Here is a 23,309-nt window from a genome sequence, read left to right on the forward strand (position 1 = left end):
TAATGTTCCAGATGCTGCTGAATGAATGGTGGGGCTCAGTGCTAGAGCCTGCTGATATTTCATGTCAGTAAAATTTCTGAAACCTATGATCATGAAAGTTTGGGAAAAAAATAAACTTATTTTTCTTGCAACCAGCCCAAAGTATTCAGAAGTAGTTAAGATTGTTGATGTCTCCTAAAAGCAGATACTACTTTTGAAAATGGAACTCAGATTACAGAAAAGATAGATCTTCATTTTGGAGTGACAGCTGTACCTCCATACATGATAGTGCAGCACAGGTTTTGGGTTTTCTGAAGGAGTGTAGCTGTGTCATCATAGGACCACACCTTAGTTGAGGAAGCTCCAAGGAGAAGCCACTGTGCTTGGCACAGAGTCACTATGCTGACGTGGCCTTATTGCTTCAAATTCTGGAGCCCTTGCATGCTCATTGCTAACCTAAGGATCTGTTTTAATGCGCTGTTCCACAGTTTAGATATGTCCCCATGTTTACCCTAACATTATGAAATATTGATGGTTTACTTATTGTCATGTGTAGCTACCTAGGCAGCGCAGATAAGGTTAGTGGTGTTTATTAGTTTATTCATTACAGAGCTCATTTACAAAATTAGTCTGCAAGAAGAAAAATGCCTCTGAAAAAAGGTCATCAACTAAAAGTTTTTGTTCTGTCCAATCATGAACTGGGGTAGAGGCGATTTGGAACAGGGTGACAATATAATATTTTTCACTAAAATTTACCAGAAGATGTATGTATTGTTCTTCAAACCTAGATACTGACCTCAAAATGAACTTTATTCCTTTCATTAATAATTTATGCTTATCGTGTTTTCGTAATAATGTTTGTCATTAGTTATTTCCCCTCCTTCACTCACTGTGATGTCAGTAAGTAATTAATAATTTAACAAAATAAGAAATTACATGGAACAGACAACCTCAGCTTTAATTCAAAGCAGATTTTCCAATTAGACATTGGACACAGATATACAACCCAAAGGAAATGTGTTGAAAGTGGAATGTAAGTCCTCCACATTTAGCTAGATTTCTTGCTGCTAAATTTAAGCATCTGATCTGAACTCCTGGCTCAAACTTCTGCTCTAATGAATGGATGGCAAGGATGAGAGAGAGACACACCTAAAAAGTGGTTTATCCTCATCGTGAAATAGTGTCTGCTTCTCTTCATTGACTGCACAGTGGAAACAAGGACAAGAACAACTTGCTTCAACTGCATAACTTTTAGACACCCAAAACCCACCTTTAGTGAGTGCATTATGCTTCACTAAACTATACTGAAAACCTTCCCAAACTAAAGAAAACACCATTCCTCATCTGAACTTCCCCACTCACATACACACATTTTATTGAAGAAGAAATGACAGCTCCAAAAGTGAGTGTTAAGGAAAATTATGAGTATATCAGGACTGAGGGCATTTCCAAAGGCAGTAATAAATGATGGCATTAAAGGTAGGCTGCAGTATAAAAGAGAAATAAAATGGCATAAAACTACTGAGGTGTTATACACACATTGTACATACCTTTATCTGTAGAGGATGAAAAGGAAGTTGAAATTTGTCTACTCCGAAAACAGATGAGTTTTAACACATTTCTAAAACAAGCTTACTGATGTGAAACTGGATGGAAGCATTGTCTTTTGAAAGCTTTTTAATGTGCAACCTCACGAGTCACCTTAGCACTTGCCATATGATTTTCCAGTGGGTTAAAGGCCAAGTCTGTAACTCCCCTTCTCAGATTCACATCTGCTTGTCAGGAGTTTAGGAGGCTAAAGGAACCATACTGTCAGTATTTGGACCATCCTTGAATGAACAGCCATGAAACAAACCGCTTCCGTGGTAAGATCAAGAGGTTTTTTTCTTTGCCAGATGAGCAAGTGAAAGTGACTTCCTCTTTTGTAAGTTTATATTTTTAGGGATTTTCCTCTAACTGCTAAGGAGTAGTACTCTAAATGTGTACCAGCTTCCTAAACTTCATTGCACACAGTTATATTGCAGCGTAATCTTCAGCACCTTTTAGTCTTCTCTAATCTCTGTGATTAGAATGATTACGAACTTCAAATTCGTATCTCCATTTTCTTTTTGAAGTATATAGTATTTAACCTCCACTCTTATTGATTAAGCCTGTAAAATACTTTTTTACTGTTTTGACATGTAAATCATTACACCCCACAGCATCATGACTTGACAGCTCTAAGCCTATGGTAATTACACTGCCAGCTTGGTTTGAAGCACAGTTCCCAATCAGCGGCTGAAGCCGTCACTGCTGTGTAATTGGTTGTAGGCTGCAGATGGTGCCTACAATGCTCTAGCTGTGGTTTATTCTTTGTTTTGCACCTTCCTCACTCTAAGCTGGACCCTGGTATTGATCGGCAAATGGAAACATGACAGGATATGGCCTCAGGTGTCAGACACATATCCTGCCATTGATTTTTAGATAAAACTTTCCCTGAGTACTGTAAGAATTTTGTGAGAAGGGGAAAGAGAGACTGTAGCCAAAAATGCGCATATGGAGTAAGCAATGATCTGGAGTGTTCTTCGCTGCAGAGACCACCCGGTGACAGATGACTTCATGTGTTCATAGAGCCCTAGACCTTAGAAATTTTAATTTGCTCTTCTCTTTGCCCTCAGAAATAAAAGTTAATTAAAAATAAAATTGAAAAGAATACTGCATAAAATGTTAATAAATCTATATGGAAATGTCTCCCTATTATTTTCATGATGTAGTCAAAGGAGCCAAAGCAAAGATATTTATACATATTTAGAAGTGATTAAAAAGTAAACAGGGTATTCTTCTCTGCCAAAGAATTGATGTAATGGATATGTTTCCGAAGTCCCTGCAGTTCACAAACAACTTACTCTAATTAAGATTCTTAATCCAGAGATAAAAGTTCTGCTTTGAATCCTAACTTTGTAGTCTTTTAAGTAGTCCAGATTCTTCTCTAAAACTTAGACAGCTGGTCATTTCTAGAGGGGAAACGTAGCACTGAATTGACTCCTTTAAGTAAGATTGCCAAAATTACAGCGGTAATGGACTACTCTGCTCATCATTTTCATTGGCAGACTGGACAAAGAGCAGCAAGACTTTTTTACTTAGTAGACCACGTGAAAGATTAGGCAACGTTATCAGGAAGTCCAGATATTTCAGGTGTTTGTTTGCCTTGCTGGTATTGCCTGCTGGTTGTTAACAGTATGCTCTTCCCATGTCGCTCTGTTTTTCCGCAGAAGAACGTGCTGTGGAAAAGGAATTATTGTTAATTACTTGGTATGCCTCTTCTCCATTGTTCATAGAAAGGCTAATAACTCTCAATAACTAAGATAACTCCATGCTCTTACTGAGTTTCTGTGCAAGAACTAATATATTATTTATGTGCATGTATATAGTTTTCACTGAATCTTAAATACTAGCATTGCTGTCTCTAAATTGGAAGAACAGTCTAATTCTTGCACATCGGCAATAAGCAAAGAAGAGGAGCTCTTCTGGCCCGCAGCTTTCCCCGGTCATCATATAACCTCTTCCTTTTGTTTTCCATTTCGCTATCCTAAACTACGAGGTGGTCATTGGAGCTGTAACCAGAGCATTTTGACAAATGAGCCAGCATCTGACAGAACAAAAAGAATTATTGCGGTATTAAGGCACTTAGAGAATAGCTTCCCATGTTTACATGGGAACTTCGTAGTTTAATATCGTATGGAAGCAAATATATATAGATGGTACATGATGAGACTTATGCATATTTTCACTCTATCTTTTGAACACATATGAGCAAAAAATATTTCTCATACTTTTTTTTACAATTGAACTATTTGAAAAAATCATTTTCATGTTACTAGGTAATCACATTAGGTTGGTAGTGCTTACAGTGTTACATATTTAAGTATTAGTATCGTTTATGAACCCCTTTATTATTTTTAATTATGAAATAATATTGAGGCATATTTACTTGTCTTCTAGTGCATGTTTTCTTCCTTAAGATTTCCTGACAGAAAACTTAACTGCTCTTTTATATAAATGGGTTGTGATGAATTATATCCTGGTTTGAAAATTAGTATAAGCAGTAAAAATAACAATTGGTAATTTAGTGCCACAGGTTTCCTTTATCTCTCCTTGAGGAATAAATATTTAGAATGGTGGCAGAATGACATACAGAAATAGTAACATTTTATATATGTTCAATAATTCAATTCCCTCATGAAATTGACCTTTTCTTTACCATTTATTTCTTTTCTTCATTCAGCATGATTTAGAGGGAGCCATAAATACATTCTGTTTAGGATTCTTTCTGATTTTTATATTGAATTCTACAGATGTTTTATTCACATAGCATGAGTCAGATAAAATAATTTCCTTTGAGTTCAATGTAATGTTATTTTTTTCTGAAGGTCAGCCTATGATCAGACAGGAGCAGTTTCTCATTATTTTCTATTGCCACTCCAAACAGTCTTTACTAAAGTCTTTCAAGCAATGTGTGACCTCTGTTTTAATACTTCTCACAGATTTCACAGGCTGTCACTACCACTCAGACATCACTAGCACAGACAACTGTAATGGAAACTGTAACTATGGTGACCACAAGAGAACAAATCCTGGTTAAGCATGCTAAAGAGGAACTCCCACCACCTCCACCCCACAAAAAGAGGCAGCTCCTCGTGGATTCGGAAATTAGGAAGAGGTGAGAATCAATAAGAGATGGAGAAAGAGTAATGATAGCATTTGGACAGGAATGCAAAAATAGTCATTTGCCTGCAATAGTTTGCTGTGTACTTTTTTGAGATAAAAATTATATTTATGTACCCTGTTAAGATACTAATTGATTATTACCTTTCTTTTCTCAGGATGAATTAAGGAGTTTTTTATGCTTCTAGCCCAGCAAATAACTATTTTCCACTACAGAATGTTAAGCATTACACCAATAACATTGTGCTCCTATTTTATTCACTCAAAGTCCTTAGGTGTAGCAGTGTGGCGCCCCCTTGACTGTAGTCTTGAAACTTGAAGGACAACAAGTATTCCATCAGTTCTCAGTTTGAAAAAGAATTTTATAATAGTGGGAATGCTAGTGGTGCCAATATTCCCTGCTTTCTAAAACTGAAGTTGTATTCTTTCTAGCTTGTGGGTCAGCAGTAAGAATAACAGTTCTGCAGAGGCAGAGTTACTATGTGGTCAAACATGTGGTAACATTATTTTCAGAGGTTTTCCATGTGTAACTCCAGTACAAGATGAAATGGATTGTAAACCAAGACTGAGCACTTATTAGAGTCCGAAAAAAGATTTCTGATCGTTTTAGGTAGAACTGGTTAAAGAGCTGAATTAATTTATGAATATGGTACTAAGAAATTAGATTTAAAACACTCGTTGTAATGTTCATTTCAGAAATGGCTTTTGATTCTCAGATAAACATGCAAAATTCTGAGTTCTGAGGCAGCAGATTCAAGGACTGAGGGGAATAAGAAACTGCATTAAGTGTCTCGTTTCTGCAGAAAACATCTTTGCTTAGTTCAGTGTGTTTTCAGTGATAACTGTAAGTTATTTTCTTGTAAAATAACTTTTTTTCCCTCTAGCTACATTACAATATACAACCAGGTGTATTATTAAGAGGAATGAGATTTACCAAGAGTAGAAGAAATCTGGGGGTTGTTTTAATTGAAGTAAATATGTCATTGAAAAAGCAGCCGCTTAGTGGCACTTTTCTTTATACATAGGCATCCGAAATGGGATTCATATTACACAACTTTGACCATTCTAAATGTTAGGTTTCTGGTTTGGTCTCATTATTTGGGAGTGTGGTATACGTGGTGTAAAAAGAATGATTCATCCGCTTTCGTATTAGGTTGGGCGTCTGTCCTTTTTATGACTCTTCTATGTCTTCGTTGCCTACAGAATGTGCCTAGATTAAACAGTGAACTTTTAGATGGCTAGATTTGAATGAATTGAATCTAACCTCCAAAGTCTTGATTTTAAAATATTTGGAATCTGATTGTTTTGCATCTATTTGTTTTTAAAGGTAATGTAGGACACACATCCTAAGTTACCATTAAATAATATGATGAGAAGTATATTTTGCTAATATATTCCCAAGTGCTCGAGAATAATGCACCGTGATGAAAAGAACCAGTCTCAAACTCTTGAATCTGTTCAGTGAATTGTTAGAGGCTTTATTTTTGTGCAACAGTCGTTACAAGCATTACTGCTTTTGTTCATGTTTTCATAAAGACCTTAAACAGGATCAAGACCCTGTAAAACCTATATGAGGACATGGTCCCTTCCCTGAAAATATTGGTATTCTTAATTTTGAAATTTAAAAATTAAGACTAAAAATTCCCGTGAAATTTTAAAGCTTTTTAATAGTTGTCATTTTGAAAGTTTTCACAAAATCTTTTTTAAATTGAATATTTTTGCAAATTGAATATTTACTTGACATTGAAATTTAAGGAGGTGAAATACAGAAATCTATTGTTACAAAGGAAGGCATCATCTTAATTAAAACTAAATGAAATAAGATGATTTTCTAATTCTCCATTTTGTGATTCTTCAAGAAAGCTGTTTGTTGCTATAGAGCTATGCATTATAAGAAATTTGGGGACCAAACTTCGGAAGTTTCTTTCTGGAATGTACGGAATATTTAGTATCAGTCTGTATTCTCTTTCATGTTTGTATTCTTTTCATTTTCCTTAATACTGAAAGTTAAATTGGCAAGGGACAAATGAACACATACGTACTCCTAGGTTATTGTTTAGGGAAACTATCTGAGAGCAGGAATTAATAGGATCATAGCAATTGCTATATTCAGATATACCTCATATTATACAAATTATGAATTACCAATTCTTTCAGCTATCATCCATCTAAAGCATTGAAACTAACAAAGGTATATATTAAATTGATAGAACCTTCTATAGAAAATCGGATATATTATCAAGTTGCAGACTATGATAGCTTACAGCTATATTGCCAGTTCTGCTACCAAATGTATAGAGTGTTAATGTTTTTGGACAATGCAGAATAGGTTTTGAGGTTTTCTGTTTTGATTTATGTTTTCTGCAATTTAAAAGATATTCTTCTACCATGTAAATCCTTAACTTTTGGATAATAGTCAAAATATGAACCTTGGAACAATCTGTAGTTCTTAGTCTTTGTCTAGAACTTCAGATAATGGAATAAACTGTGGTTTCTCATACATACTTAAAATCAGACTCCTTTTCATTGCCGCACAGGTTAGATTTTTATTTTGATCTGGTAAGACAGGAAGCTGAATTCTGGCACAGAGAAAGGAGTTCATTATTTAATAACCTTTAATATGCTCTAACTAGTTGGAATATTGTCCTGTGTGCTAGAGTTACGAGGTTTGTTTTAGCAATGGGATCTCTGCATAATACAAAGAAAGATACCATCGTATGAGCATTCCTTCAGTATGGCTGTTCACTGAATACCTGTGAGTGGACCTACAATATGGTAAGGATCTGTTGCAAAGCAAATGCTGTTAGAAGTGTCCACAGCTGTGCAGCAAGATGAATGATGGTTATATTGTTGAGAAGGCATTTCCATTTAGATATATCATTTTGGCATTTCTAGATGAACAGCCAAAAAGAGACCATATTTCCTTCCTCTCTATAAAATCCCAGAGGGGGTTCTGGAGTTGGAGGACCAATGAATAAATAGCTTCAGATAAACAGTCAGTGAAGGAACTTCAGGGAATGAGTTTCAGCTTATAATAATAATAATTGTCATGCCTGACTTTAATTTTTTTAAAAAAAAGCAGTCTTACAAACTAATTCATTTCACGTTATGCTGTTGTCTTCCTCCAGCATGATGAATTTAAACTGAACATAAGCACAATGATGGGAGAAGAAAGCTAACCTTAAAGTTTGAGTGCCTAGCTAAAATATCTGCATGCGTAGGTGACTAGACACCTTTTCCTCAATGATTTTTTGTGGGGAGGACTGTGACTGTATTCCCATACAGTCAGTCAGTTATTTTCTGGGTCTGTTTTTGGCTGTAAGATCTTTCTTTTTTTGTGTGTATGTTTACTTGGTCCTAGACCCAAGGGAGAAGCACAACCACGGTATTGCACAGCTTTTAGTTTTTGAACTGAACTAGAGGATGGGTGTTCCTGATCTACCTTTTCCAGTATTGTTGCTTATTGTGTGTGTGTTTATGTTCAAAATCTTCCCTGAGCACTTGTAGACTAAGAATTGATGATTCTACAATGCTTAGTTTCTGTTCGATTCAGGAAAGCACCAGGCATTGAATGCTTGCCTCAAGTTCCTGAAGATGCACAACCACATTGTGTTGGCCACTTTCTGCAGTTGCGGTACAATACACTGCAAGTGTGGAGGGTTTTTTTGGGGGGCGGGGAGGGGAGAGGGGGAGGTGGCTTTGAGGGTTGAGGCTTTTTTGCAGGTGGGAAGGGGGATACTTCCAAGTTTTCTCAGTTTTCATCTGTTCTTCTCAGGTTTTAGTCAGCATTGTTGCTGTAAAAAAGCATGCCTAGAATAAATGCGTCATCCTCAACTGCCACATGTTTGGAAAGTTTTATGCTCTAGATTTGCTTTCCTGTGTTCTGAATGTTTTAAAAAGAGCAGAGGATGCATTAAAAATGGACTGCACCTGCAGGGTGAATTGCTGGGTCCCCAATCTCAAGGAGAGAGAAAGAGTAGTTTGGCTTCTCTGTGAATACTCCATTAGTGGACTGTATAACACTGTGTCCTCCTGCTGCTTAGCTGAGGAGAGGCAATGGATGACTAGAATAGAAACATCAAGCTTTCTGTGATGCTTTCCATTTTTACATTTTCAAGTGTTTTGGAAGGATTAGAACTATATGACTCTAATTTATACTGATGAAATTGAGAAGAAGCAATTTGACCCAGCAGACCAATTGACAGAGGGACTGAATTCCCACTTCCATTGTCCCAATTCCCAACTCTCTGTACTATGGCATTAGTGCATGGGCAACAAGCTGCTTGTTTTTCTCACCTCCTAAAACTGTGTGCTACCATAAATGGTAGATAGCCGACATAAGAAGCAGATGACTTTTTATTTTTCCTTTCCCAAAATCCACAGGTACCTTCAAATTTAGTGCTTTAAAACTTCAGAATGATTCAGGGATGTGTTAAGTTCTGTTACTGATCATCGGAAAGTAAGCATATTTTCCCAAAGAAATTCATTTGCAACTGAGAAGGGAGAAATTGTTGGAGCTGTTTAAGAAAAGTCATAGAAGTATATGTTAGACTTTTGGAGTTGATATAAATGTGACATAACTGAAGTTTTAGAAGAAAAAATAATGTAAATGGGAGAATGGGTTGCAAGGTGTCATTTTCGTTTCCATGCCATTTACATATTCTGGAAAAAAACCTAGGTCAGGTGTATAGCATAGAAAAATCTGAAATTTATTCTATTCCCAGAAGGTTTTAAAGTAGCAAACAGGTTGGAGCTGTTTAACATCTAATTTACATGTATTTGTGGTATGAATGTTCTTGAATAATGTGCAAAATGCTATTCTTCGCCAATTAGTAAATATCTTTGTACAAAATTCCTAATGTTTCCAAGGAAAGTCTATTTGTCATAACATTGTTATAGATAAAATGTTAAACTTCAGACCTGAAATAGATTTTTTACCCTTTGAATAGAAAGGCGTGTTAAAACAGGATAGTTGCTCCATCTAGTGTTTTGTGTTTAGTAAGTCTTAACGTATCTGCACAGTTTTTAAAAATAAAATTGCTTCCATTTTATTGGAAATTATTATATTTGGGATTCTGATGCTTCATTACTTAGAAAAGTTTGGAATGTTTTTGTTTAGAAAAACATACTAAAGGAAAAATTATAAAGGTTTTTTTTCATAGCCGTTGTTTGAAGTAGGCCCTTGGTGTGCAATGAATTATGTTAGTCAGAACTAAATGCTGATTGTTAAGCGCTTTAACAGCAACTCTGTGGCTTGTTTGGCCCTTACACTCTTGTTGAAATGTAGCTTTTTCTCTTTGCTTGTTACGTAACAGTACTTAGCAAATCTAAAATGAGGAGTGTCACGTCTCTGTAATTTTCCTGGTAGTCGTTGGTTCCAATGTTGTTTCTGCGTATCTAGCACCAGAGAAAAGGAAAAGGTGACTGAGCACATAATAAGATAATTTTCTGTTATTTACAAGGAGGAATAATTTATAAATGTTTTCATCTACAGTGTAAGAGTAGGTAGGGATATAATATCATGTTCTGTAAACATGGTGCTTCGTAACTTTTTAATGCCTGTTGTTTTTTAACTCTTTGTCATGTTTGTGAGACAGGAAATGCCATACTGACAAATACACTGAGAATGTGTATTTTTCATGCCACTGAGTTTTTGAAGTTACCCACTAGGGGTAACTAAAAATAGGGACAATACCAGTTGGCACTCACTGGGAGGCAGGATGGCTGGAATTAAACTGCTTTGCATCTAGCCACTGAACATTGGCTGAAGGCAAATGATATTAATAAATTTACTCTGCCACAGCCTCCAGATTTTCATTTGCCTCAGCCCTAAGTGATTTTCTTACATATGAGGAAGACAGTGGATCTAAACTGTGTGAATTTCTGCAGAGCATTCCGTGTTTGTCTGGGCATTATTGGATAAGCTGTGGAAGGTATGGCTTATTGCAAGAATGGCAAGATGGATAATTGGCTAAAGAAGGCACTAGGTTGTACCAAAGGAAGAACTATGAGGCCAGAAAGATACTTCTCAGGGAGATTTACTCTTGGGCCTGATCTAATATTTTCTTTAATGCCTTAGTATGTGTTACAGAAATATGCTAATAATATTGTTGAGGAGGCTAAATTGAATTGCATCATGAGTGTACAGGAGGTCCAGACTAGGAACTAGGAAGATAAAATGTTATTAGGACAAATAAGCTATTACATTAGGAGAAAAGAACAAGAGTATTTATCAACTAAAGACTAAATAGCTGCAAATACAGTGGAGGAAGAGAAACATTAATCCATCACAGAATAGTTCAGCCAAGAGGTATATTGTAAAGTTGTTCTTAAGCATGTTTCTAGTCAATCTAGAGCTAGGAGCTAAAGAGCACTGCTGATCAGCTGGGTGTTTTGGTCCAGCCATGGGGATGCAGGAATTCAGTAATGTCATTCTTGGATCAGAGTCGCATCATTCCCTGCCAGCTCAGTACACAGGTAAATGATCTTACGTCTGCCCCAGGTACAAAGTATTGACATATCTGTTGTGGAGGAAAGAAAAAAAAAAGTGTAAAGGAAATTGATAGGCAGGTCCTATCCATTGAAAGATTGTTGTTCTGAAACCACTTTCTAGTAGCAGTAACATAGTGACAATTTTAATATGAAGTTTGCTCAATTTAGAGGAAAGATAAACCTTGATGGTCACATGACAGCAGGGTGCTTCATGACTTGTGTTCCCATGTGAACCTGCACAAGATTTGACTTATGTGTATAACTATGTGAGAAGTGAGTGCATACACATGACTTCACAGAGTCATCATCTTGCCATACTAGTGTGTGTAAAGCATGGACAAACCCCATGAGTTTAAATTTATCGTTGTCCTCTGCTAGATGATGCTGGCTGTAAGAACCACCATAACCCTTTGTAAGATATATTGCATGGGTGGAAGGTTTGAAGTCAATCAGTCTTTTTATTGCTAAAAAAAATTGTATGTTTTTATTTGGAAATATAAATTAACTAATGGTTGCTGTTATTTAGTAGTCTCCAAAAGGCACTGGATTAGACAGGGACTTGCAGTAAGACTTGAATATCAGATATTTGAGCCTGAGTTCCATGCACAGAAACAGAAAAATGAAACATAATATAGTTATGAAATGCCTTAAAGGTGAGATTTCTCCTATGTTTAATTCAGAAGAGGAAGGGAAAGCTAGAACAAGGAGACATTTTTTAAACAAGTCTTGTGTACATTTGATGATCTCAGTGAGAGAGTTGTGAACGGATCTGTCGTGGGTCTGTGGCTTAGTATGATAAAGAAAATGGGTTGCTGCAATCAACTTGTGGGGCTGTGAGGGCTTACTTGCAATTTTCAGTGGTGTGGATTGAAAATATGAAGGTGTTTTTTTCAAACATGCTGTGGAGTAAAAAGAGGCTATATTTGAATTCGGCTGAAATGCATTGGCCTATACAGAGACGGCAGTGAGAGCAGTAAAAGATTTCTATTGCAAGAGAATAGCCAAAAGAAAGGCTAATTTGAAAACTAAACCATGCATGCCACATAAAGAATTTTAGAGGCAGTAAATTCTCTGCTGCAGATTGAATTTTTAGGTAGACAGCAAGCTAACGTGCATTTTAAAGTGAGGTTATTATTTAGAGAGATTGCCTCAAGTGATTTGGTTTTAGTGTCTTCCATGGATTTATTTTAACAAATTCTACACGCACTCAACTTTATTGGGCCAGAAAGGTAATATTTCTTTACTTTTTTATGTCTAAAGTATTGTTGTACTTACAAGATTTAAAGACTGTATTGATCCTTTGCTATCAATCTAGAGTTAACATAGTTTGTAATTGAAACTGTGTTCAGAAGTCATATGTCTAATGATCATAACATAACAATTAAATGCAGTATTCTGCCTGCATTTCCTGTTTTTATACAAGCTAAATTTAAGCAATAAAAATCATTTTTTTCCAAAGTAATAGAAAAAGGCTCTATGTCTTTAAGCTATGTTAAGGGTATTTATGCGCTGCCAAAAGCTGCCCTGAATTAATACTCAACTCTCTCAGACCCTTTTCCCCCCCTCCTTATAACCTTCTTTGGGACAGGCAGCTTTGTTTGTGGAGTTATATTTATCTCCAGCAGAAACTGCAGCTGACAGAGCAGTGTGTTTCGTGTGACCAGCTCTGTCAAGACCCTGTCTGCTGTGGCTAATACTTACCACCATCTGCTAAATCTCTGGGCCGTGTGATGTGTTACTGATCGTTTGGTGAGCTATCAAAACTCTCCCAGATTCCCCCATTCCTCTTCCAAATAACACTCTCAGGGATGGATGAGGCAGAAATAAATGGCTTGGGACAGAGGCAGAGGCTGTCTTTTTGTTTAAGAAATAGTCACTGGTAAACATTTTGCTCTGCCATTTTCCATACTGTAGCAGGCTAATCAAAGACTGTTCTTCAGAAAGCTTGGCTTACTGGCCCTACTAAACTGCAGCTACAGAATGGGACGAAGAAGATGGTAATAAAATTTTACCTGCAGTCAAGGGAATTTAGTACTGAAAGACTGGTAAACTTGTCCTTATTATTATCTTATATCTGATGTTCTGTGTTCTGCAGTTCAAAGCTGCTTCATGCCAGCGGTATAAAGCTGCCGTTTCACCACAGTAGCTGGCAGTGGCTATAGCCACTATATACCTTTAACCATTGCTTTGTACATCACTTGCATACTTTGCCTATCCAGTTGCTGATGGCGGGGAGAGCAAGGAGTGGAGAGCATGCTGGCAATAGGGCATGACAACACTTTCCCTCCTCTGGGCTGCTGATTTCTGGGGACTGGTTTCTACACTGCTGACTGAGTTTGAAAAAGTCAAGGATGATAGGGTGGCAAATCCATCTAGTTGAATGCCCAGAGAGCCCCCACTAAATCCTGTCTTGGCCCTCCAAACAGGTTCTGCTGCTGCTTGTCTGTGTTGTTGGCAAGCCTTGAACCAGATATTTGAGTAAAACAGAAGGCAGTACAGCACTACTACTGTGTTTTTTGCAAAAAGTGTGTACACTGGATGTTTGAGGCTTCCTTGTATCTCAGCAATCCTCAAGTGACATAACAGCCTTTAGCAGGTTGCTCTAACTTAACTGATCTAATATATTCCTAACTCTGGACTTCAGGAACTCTGCTCTGTCTTACAGACTACTTCTGTAAAACTGCACATCACTGATCTTTCGTATGTTGGGCAGACGTGTTGGCATCTACAGTAGATATTGAACATAGAGAATTTATATACAGATACATGTTAGGAAGAACTGTGAAACTGTTAGCTTTTGTGATGTAAACCAGTCCATTAGTTTTAAAATTGAGTGTTTCCCATTTTAAGCTATATCGAACAGTCCTGAGTCATAGTTGCAAAAACAAGCTTTCATCATTTCCCCTGCTGAAATTGGTGGGATTAGATATGCAGAGAGTGCTTTCCAATTTATTGAATAAACAGCATTGCAGTTTTGTGGGGGAATACTGGCTCTCATAGTTTTGTGATCTCCTAGTCTTAAAATTTCATGAGAGCATTTATTAAATATACAGCTGTTATGTGCTGAACAAATGATAAGATTCTATTTCAAGAATAACAATGATGGAATGTCATGTAGGCTAAGACGTAACGCTCAGGTAGGAAACTCTTGACTGGCGGTGCAGTTCAATTTACTCAATTAGAATCTGATACTGGGACAGAGATTCTCTGGACAGTCTGAAAATTTTCTTTTGGTTTTGTTTTCTGCCTCTGAATTCATGGTTCTTTATAAAATTGAGATTTCTGCACCTTCCATTCCTTCTTAATCATATCTTTTTCCTCCTCTAATAAATGTGCAGATAGTGTTAGTAGGATTGTTTTTATTCACATTTCTCTTAAGGGCTTATGATTTAAATGTAGGCTATTGGGCTGTGATTAAGGAAATATATGATTATTCTTTCTTCTGCTTTCATAATTTACTACTCAGTCTTTCACACCTTGTTGTTAAATGGAGTTACAAATTGAGATCAATTCTAAGGGAGTTGATGAAAGAACCCAAGTTTTATTAAAAATGACTGTACATTAAAAACTGGTTAAAATGTGTATGCACAGAATTGAGGCCCTTAATTTGCAATTTCTAAACTTTTAGGTGTAAGAAAGTTATAATCTACTGTTCATTATTAATTACTTACAGCAAATTTGAGTCAATTGGAAAAGACTCTTCTTTAATGGGCAATTTTCCTATTTGAATATCCTTCACGATATCCTCACTAGAAGCTAGCACAAAAACCTTACAGGTATGAAGGCTGCATTTAGTGAACCAGATAGGCCTAATATCCTCAGCTGAGCCAACGGGACTTGTGTTACACTTTCTTCAGCTGTGAGAGCCACTTCTTGTGTATTTCCAAAAGCATCAACTTATAAAAGTAGAATCCTGTTTGTGAAAATTGTTGCATCTGCTCAGCTGTCAATCAGCATCTTAAAAACAAAAAAGTATTTGTACCTTCTCAAATTTTACAGTGAATCATTTCTTGTGATATCTAATGAAATATGGGCATTTAAAACCTTTTTTTTTTTGAGAGAGAGAAATTGCTGTTATGCACTTGTTTAAACAACTGGTTCAACATTTTTACTGTCAATATTATCTTCAGAAATACTTTGTGGAAATGAAATATCTTACTGTACTTCTCTCTGTCTTAGGTTTGACTCAGATACAACAGAGCTCCATAGCTGGATGACCCGCTCAGAAGCTGTACTTCAGAGTCCTGAGTTTGCAATATATCGAAAAGAAGGAAATCTCTCAGATCTCAGAGAAAGAGTCAATGTAGGAAAAAGTACTCATATATATGTTTGTCAGTTTGTATTAGCTTGTCAAAGTGCTTTCAAAGTCCAAGTTTAAAAGCGTTCAAATGTAGACTGACAAGCATTGATTGACCATACACAAGAGAAATTTAGAAGTGTTTACTATTTTTGTAAATTTCATATTTTAACCCCACGATTGCTTCACGTTGTGTCTGAATATAGAGATCATATTTATTCATACGTACAGTTAATTAAGGTATTCTAGATTCATGAAAATCTTTGGTAAAGCTGAATCAAATTTTATAAATTACTTCTAATATATGCACCACACTTCTATCCTAATGGTTAAATTTGACATTATATTTGCATAAATAGAAGGATATGAAAAGTGTCATCTTTCAGTGTTAAAGAAAATCTCTGTAAATTCTTTTTACAGTGCTGTAAAACATATCTGAAAATCACCAGTCTCCACATCATGTTTTTAAAAATCTGCTGTTGTACAATGCCTGAGCCAAAAATGGTTCTTTCCATGTTTTGTGAAATGAGTGATTCTGCACTGTATAAGAAGCAGCTCAGTGTGTTTGTGTGTGTTTCACAGACCCTGAATTTAGACTTTAAAACCAGACTATTACAAATTTTATTCTACACTTAATTTTTGTAGATAGTTGCAAAATACTTGCCTTTTCTGAGTAAGAAAAGGGGGAGTTCTTTGTATAGTTAGCTATTATACTTTTAGTATTTCACGGGACTTGGGGATGTTTCATTAAAAAATAAGGTGTTATTTACTCCTAGAACACAAACAGATGAAACAAAGTTACTGTATTGAAGTTAGCTTTCCTGTTGTTTTTTCTCACTCTCTCCTTGTCCATCACAGTCCGTTGTAATAAGACTGAGGAACACCGAATTTCCTTACTGTAAATATATGTTTTAAAGTTTCTTGTTAAATCATAGTTTTCTTGCAATAACTTTAACTTAATTGTTAATGTTGTCATAACATTACTGCCAGTATCTATCTGTTAGAGTGTAATATACTGAATGTAGCTCATGGCATTTCATGTTATGTGAAATACATATTTAAGCAAAACTGATCAAATATACAGAGAAGATTTGGTAGGTTCAAACGTTTACATACTAGGCTAATAGGAATCATTTCATCCCTAGATAGATATACTGTTAGTTTTCTGAGTGCTTCACTCTTCATGGTAGGTAAAATTAAAAAAAAAGAAAAAGAAAAAAAAAATTGCGCCAGTCTCCCCCTCATATATTTTCATTTTGAGGAACATACCAATTTCAAGGATGGCAAATCAGCTCCTGTCTTGACCTACATGCTAGATATCTGCACTGTCAGATATCCTTAACTAGTAAGATGCTCTGCCTCATGTTTTCAGTTTATAAGACTTTATAAAACCATTAAAGGATTCAGGAGCCATGGTTCACCTCCCTCCTTCTTTCCTTTCTTTGCTCCCAAGGAGGTGGTGATCTGTGTCCCTGCAAGTGAGGGATAGAGGTAGGTGAACCACAGAGCTCTTCTGGTCCCAACTGGAGTTCCCAACAACTCTTGTCTTCCCTGTGTTGATGCTGAGGCAGAACACTGGGGACTGGGGGCCACTAGCTATCACATTTGTTCAGATCTCATTTAGGATGGTGAAAACATACATAATATTGGAGGAGGAGGGAGGGAGAAGTGTAGTTATTGGCTATCATTTACTTTTCTCCCTAAAGCACTGTATAGATTGGCATAGCACAGACCACCTGTGCTTGACTGATGTCAGACCGATATTTTGTTGCCCACCAGGATAGTTGCTCAGCCCCATACCCTGTTCCTAATTGCTTTCTTTTCTGCTGTTTTTTGGAGGACAGGTTACTAGCTGGATGAATTTTTCCTGTGGTGGCAGCTTGCTCCTACTCATCAGTTTTCTTGGATGAGGGTCACTTCCATAGGATGTAGTGGAAATACCTCTGTTATATGATGGGAGGACTGAGACTTCAGAAAAGACAGCCACAAAGAAAGCTCTTTTGCCATCACTGATGTTTCATCAAGTTCAAAAGCCTGGTCCCATCCTAGCTCAGAGGAGGCCTGGGGGAGATGGAGCCAAGAGCAGGCTGTATGACACGCACTGACTGTGTTTGCTAAACCAGCTGCTCTTCAGATACTGGCAGGAAATTAGATTTTGGCAGATGCACTATACAGATTGAATATGCTAGATATGCACAGAAAATCCGTTCCTGTGTCTGGGGAGAGGCAACAATATTTATAGCCCTCCCCAGCCACAAGAGGAAGGCCCTGCCTGGCCAGAGAGACTGGACACCATTGGTATAGAAGTTGCATTGTGGGACAACCATGTTACACCTAGATAATGAAGGTATCCAAACAATAATGCCTTCAACATCTTTACACGGCATCACACTCTTAATATTTGTCACTTAGTATGTATATTTTACTTAAAACCGGCCCACCAATGACTTGGGTTGTTTTTGTTTCCTTTAAGCCATAATGTCAGGGGTCTTCATTATTGCACGTCCATATATATGAAGGCTCAGGTGGAGAAAATTAGAACTTCCTAGGCAGAAAACCCTGTTTAATAAGAAGTCAGACTTGAGACTACACATCAGTAAACTCAAAAACACCTTAAAGGGAGTTATGGGTAGCCAAGAAACATGGAAATTCAAAATCAAAGGGAAACATGTAAGAACCCGATGTAAGGAAAAATGTTAAATATACTGGACAATTAAACGTGTTCTCTTGGCATTCTCAAATGCCCAATTCTCATTTGTTCATTTTCTTTTAGTGCCCTTTTCCAGACATGCTTTGTTGGGCCAAGATATTTGAAAGCTGAATCACTGTTGGAGCCAATGATAATAACGTTGCCATCTCCTGCCCACACGGGTAATTGATCAGACTCACAAGAGGTTAGGGAATACTGCTACTCTACATCCTTCACAGCGCTCCCAAAGTAGGATTTTGATTTAATATAAATAGCATCCAAATGCCTTGGAACATCAGTGTGTCTAGGTTATTAAGTCATTTAATGCCAAATAAAATCTTAGGGTCAAATAAAACTCTAAGAATGTTGTGAAATTAGCCCATTAATGTTCAGCTGGCATTTAGCAAAAGAAGAATTTTTAGTATCATTGAATTGAATATAATAATGTACAGTTAAAACTAGGTCATTATATATTTTTTATTGCCAGTTACAAAATAGTACTCAAAGAGAATTAATCCCCAATTGAAAGAAACTCTGTAAATGTAACTTTTTTCTCATTTTGTTGTATTTTTTTAAAAAAAAACTTTTATAAAAAAGTATAAAAAAAGAAAATAACGGTTTTGGAAATATTTTAAGTTTTGTAGTTTCAGTAACTTTTCATCAGAAAAGGTGTTGCAATTGCAGTGTTCACCATCTAAAAGTTTCCAAATGTCACAGCCCTCCTCCTCAAAATTATCCCAGCCTGCTTGTATCATGAATGAACCTGAATCTAGAGTGTTGTCCCAGTAAAGGAAGGGAACGAAGTAGAGCCGAGGAGATAAATGAGGGATGTTTACAGGACTCCTACTCCATTCATTTCTAGGCACTTGCTTATGGAAGTCCTTGCTCTGAGGAGCTTAGACAAAATTTGTGGGTTCAGCAAACCATTAAGTGAGTACAGGGAAACAGTGGAATAAGTAGGGTGAATTTTCTCCTTTCTCCCCAAATCAGGCAATTTGTCCCCAAATTTCTCTTTGTATGAGGACCGAGAGGACCGTCTTTTCTCCTTTGGCTAGCAGTATATTTTGTATATGTAACCATATGTCTTTCTGTAATCATTTCTTGAATGTTAGTCCTTCATTTTTATAATGCATCCTAATTACACAAAAATGAATTGAGAAAAATAATAGACAAAGTTTTTTATATTTATTTTAAGTGCTTCACATATAGTGCTCTTACTTCTATCAGGACTTGGAAACATTAATCTTTTACTGGAGGTACAGAAATTTCTGCACATTTTTGTGGGCACCTGGTGTATTACTGGACACTGAAGGGTTCAGTGCCACAAGCTTCAATGTTATATCATCTTTATATTTCAAAAAGTTATTTTTGTATATTTCATGGTTTTTTTATGATTCCTTTGTGTTCACTACTGTCACACTCATGATAATTACACTGCTGGTGTTACAGACAGAATAAGATTATTTTCAGTATATTTTAGTGTTTTTATGATACCTTTGAGTTTGCTATAGTTAGACTCATGCTAATTACACCTGGCATTATAGACAGAGAGGTATTAATTAAGATTCCATAACTAATTTTGAAATTCTGCAGAGAATTAATAGAAGAGATCTTTTTGAAATTTGGAAAAATGCTTAAATTGGGCAGTGGAATATTAGAATGTTAGAAGATTTTGACTTACAACAGCTACAAATGAATGATACACTCATTTGGATTAAACTTTGCAAAGTTTCCATGAGAATTTATGAACATAATAAATGGTATGCTTGTGAAATGCAAAACATTCCCATCCTTAATTCTTTTCTATATACCCTTTATTTATATGTGTTATTTATACAAATTTATATCATCAAGCGTTGGAGGGAAGCTTTGACTTATGGTTGAAAGGACTCATTTAACCTTTTCTATGTACACAAATGGATGGCAGCTATAAGTAGGCTGTGGACATGTGCGAAGTTAACTGGAAATGCCTCTTTAAACTTCCAAGCTTCTCCTCGCCACCCATGAAAACCAGGGACATTGTTCATGTTCTTCTTGTATATGAGCCTTTTGTACAAATTTATTCCTCCTTCTCCAGTTTTATTCTCCTATGGATGTTTCAGAATCAATGTGCCATGAAACCCTGATTTGCTTAGCATGCTCAATTCTTACTGATACCAATAGGAATAGAGGGTGTGTTGCATAAGAAATGAGCAAATCTATTCCTCCACGATGAATTTCTGTTGAACATATATTTTTATTTTGAAATATTGGGCTTTGAATAGCTCTTAATTTGTATGTTTTATTTGTTTGTAAAATACCAACATGTATCATTTGTCAAATCTATTGTGTTCTTCTCGATTCTCTATTTATGTATTTGACTTTTATGACTGACTTTTTCCCTAATGTTGTGTGCAGTGTTGTGTGATTCTTGGTGCTTTGATTTTCATATCGGGAGGCTAGCAGGACAATGTGACAGGTTAAATGATCTCAAGAAATCAGAAGACATCCTTGAGATTAATTACTTTCTTCTTCAAAATCCCTGTATTGAAATACTCACCTTTCCTGTCATGCTGCAGGCCATCCAGCGAGAAAAGCCTGAGAAGTACAGAAAACTGCAAGATGCCAGCAGATCAGCTGAGGCCCTGGTGGAACAGATGGTGAATGGTAATTACATGGGAGTTGATTTAGATAATCTTCTTAGGGATTTCATAAACACACAAGTTCATATTTATCACAAGAATTATATTAGCAAATACTGTCTAAATGGAATAGTATAGTAACATTGCCTTATATTTCTTTATTATTTCTGAATGTTAAAGGTGTTAATTAAAAAAGAGAAAAAAATCTTATAACTTTAGTACCATGACAAGAAATGTGTGTAAAACGTGTTCACAGTAACGAACTGTATATTAGCAATCTGTTCTGCACAGAGACTTAAGTTGTAATCTTATTTTCTGACTGTGCTAAGCTTTTGAACGTACATTAGCTTTTCTGAGTTATTTCAGAGAATGCTTTGAAGGCGTTACTCTGAACAGTTTTTAAAAAGTATTTTCTGACCTTTATTATAATATACAATGTATATTTTGTAATATACATATTGCTGTAATATTTTGTATTACAGAAAAGTATAAAATTTTACTGAGTTTTGGAAGAAATTTTTGGAATTTGGCTTCTCAAATATAATAAATGTCAAATCTTATACAAACTTTTAAAAAGAAAATTAGTTGTAAGTTTCCATTTTTATCATTGATTTTTCCAAAATTTTAATGTTTTATCATGTCAATTTTTTGAACTTCTAGATACTTTTAAAGGAAAAAGAAAACTCAAAGATAGGTGGAAGTAAATTTGTATGTCGTGTCATTGTTCTTTATATTAAAGAATGTCTAGCTTTGCAATAAGGTATTAAACATAGGCCAGCATCTGTCATGCTGAGATGCATGCCAAAAAATATGGGTGTTGAATGCACTGATCTTCAGAATACCTATTTTTAATTTGGTATAATAAAGAACCAAGAATTTAAGTGCTAAGAATGAAGTGCTTAGGCTTTCAGATACTAACTAACCAAACTAAACAAATTTGATGGAATCCATTGAGTATCTTGCTTATGTATAAAGGTGTAACATTTTAAAGGTGGCCACCCTGGCATTCAGTGGGTATTTAGTTACTGTCACATTCCTTTGATAACTATTGCAAGGGTTCTTTTACCAGACTCAGTGAATACTCTGAAAGGAGTTTGGTAAAATGTATACTCTCTTTGAAATCATTTAGGCAGCATTTTCCATGACTGATCATACACAAAATATCTGTAACTTTTTTGACATGCTTTCTGCCTGGGAGAATTGGTTGTGCAGGAGTATTTAAGGCAGTATTTCACAGTTGTGTGCTGACATATCAGGGTTGTTATTTTGGGCCAGGTCTGTATAGGGCACATTTAACAATGTCCCACTCTTCCTTTGGCCAGATGCAGACCTGCACCTTAAGAATTCCAACTTCAATTCCATTACTTTTAATTAGTACTGTCGGATGACCAATTTCTGTTTTAGCTGCAGAACACACTAGCACAATATATTACTTTGTCAGTACCTCACTACTTACTATGTCCAGTATCAAGTAAATTATCATTTACATCTTAAATATTCTCATGTGGTTTTATCTCAGGGTTCTGTTTTTATTCTCCTTCAGTCCAGGGATCCATGCTTACAGATGTGATCTTGATTGTGGCTAGAAGATGTGTGTATAAATTTTTTCAGTATTTCCCAAATTATGCCTTTTTTTTTTAGAAAGCACATGTCTTTCAGTTGGGATATGGGCACATGGTAGGCTAGCTAAATGAGCACAACTAAATCTGTTTCCTGTGGACTGCTGTGAACTCTAGATATCATGCAATGTATCATGACAACCTTGGTTGCAAGAATATTCTAGTGGGAATGACAGCTTAGGGACAGGTTGGGTGCCTAAAAGAATTAAGTTTCCTTTTTTGTGATGGTTTTAGGGAAGAAACAATTCCTTTGAAAAGGGAAACAGCTCCTCCAGCCTTTAAGCCTAAAATGTTTATGGGACTTTCAGGTCCTCCACAGCTGCAAAGGCCATTTCAAGAATAGTTATGAAATGGTTAAAAAATGCAATAATCACCACAAGGTGAAAGTGGTAGCAAGTAGAATTAAATAATTAACATTAGTTGAGGAGAACTGTAAGATGATTTCAACAAAAATGTTGCCAGTACCATATCTTGCTAGATGTTTATCCAATTACACTTTGAGTGTAGAGGAAGTTAACTGCAATGTTCAGCCTTTAAACTTTTAAGTACAAGGAATTTTCTGTTTATCTGTTCTTCCAGTTCACTATGATCTTATGGAATTGCACACAATGAGATTATGTCTAAATTGTTAGTAACTAGAAATGTTAAAAAGTAGCTAAACATTAAACTCACATCTCAAACTATAATGAACAGCAGCTTTATATTTTCCACAGTATTTCAGATCAGTTTCTTTAGTCTCCATGTGGTTTGTTGAAATTTGTTTGGGACATACAATCTTAGTCTCTTTGTTATTTTTTAGTTGATATCTGTTGATTTTCTGATCTCACTAAGAATGAAAGGAAAGAGTACAGCACAGGCAAGTTTGCTTACTGAACCTCTAAAATAAAGTTCAACAGAGCAGACTGACT

General features: G+C 36.0%; 1 protein-coding gene across 9 annotated transcripts in view; it reads left to right on the plus strand.

Annotated features, from left to right (window-relative positions):
- Positions 1 to 23,309, plus strand: part of DMD (dystrophin) — a 1,316,184-nt gene that overhangs the window by 519,710 nt on the left and 773,165 nt on the right. For all 9 annotated transcript variants that reach the window (XM_026096811.2, XM_064497835.1, XM_064497804.1 and 6 more), the window contains 3 exons: positions 4,503 to 4,678; positions 15,355 to 15,478; positions 20,720 to 20,807. In XM_026096811.2, coding sequence (XP_025952596.2) covers positions 4,503 to 4,678; positions 15,355 to 15,478; positions 20,720 to 20,807 — 388 coding nt within the window. The remainder of the gene's footprint in view (positions 1 to 4,502; positions 4,679 to 15,354; positions 15,479 to 20,719; positions 20,808 to 23,309) is intronic.

The sequence above is a fragment of the Dromaius novaehollandiae genome, chromosome 1, assembly GCF_036370855.1.
Source record: "Dromaius novaehollandiae isolate bDroNov1 chromosome 1, bDroNov1.hap1, whole genome shotgun sequence".
Lineage (NCBI taxonomy): Eukaryota > Metazoa > Chordata > Aves > Casuariiformes > Dromaiidae > Dromaius > Dromaius novaehollandiae.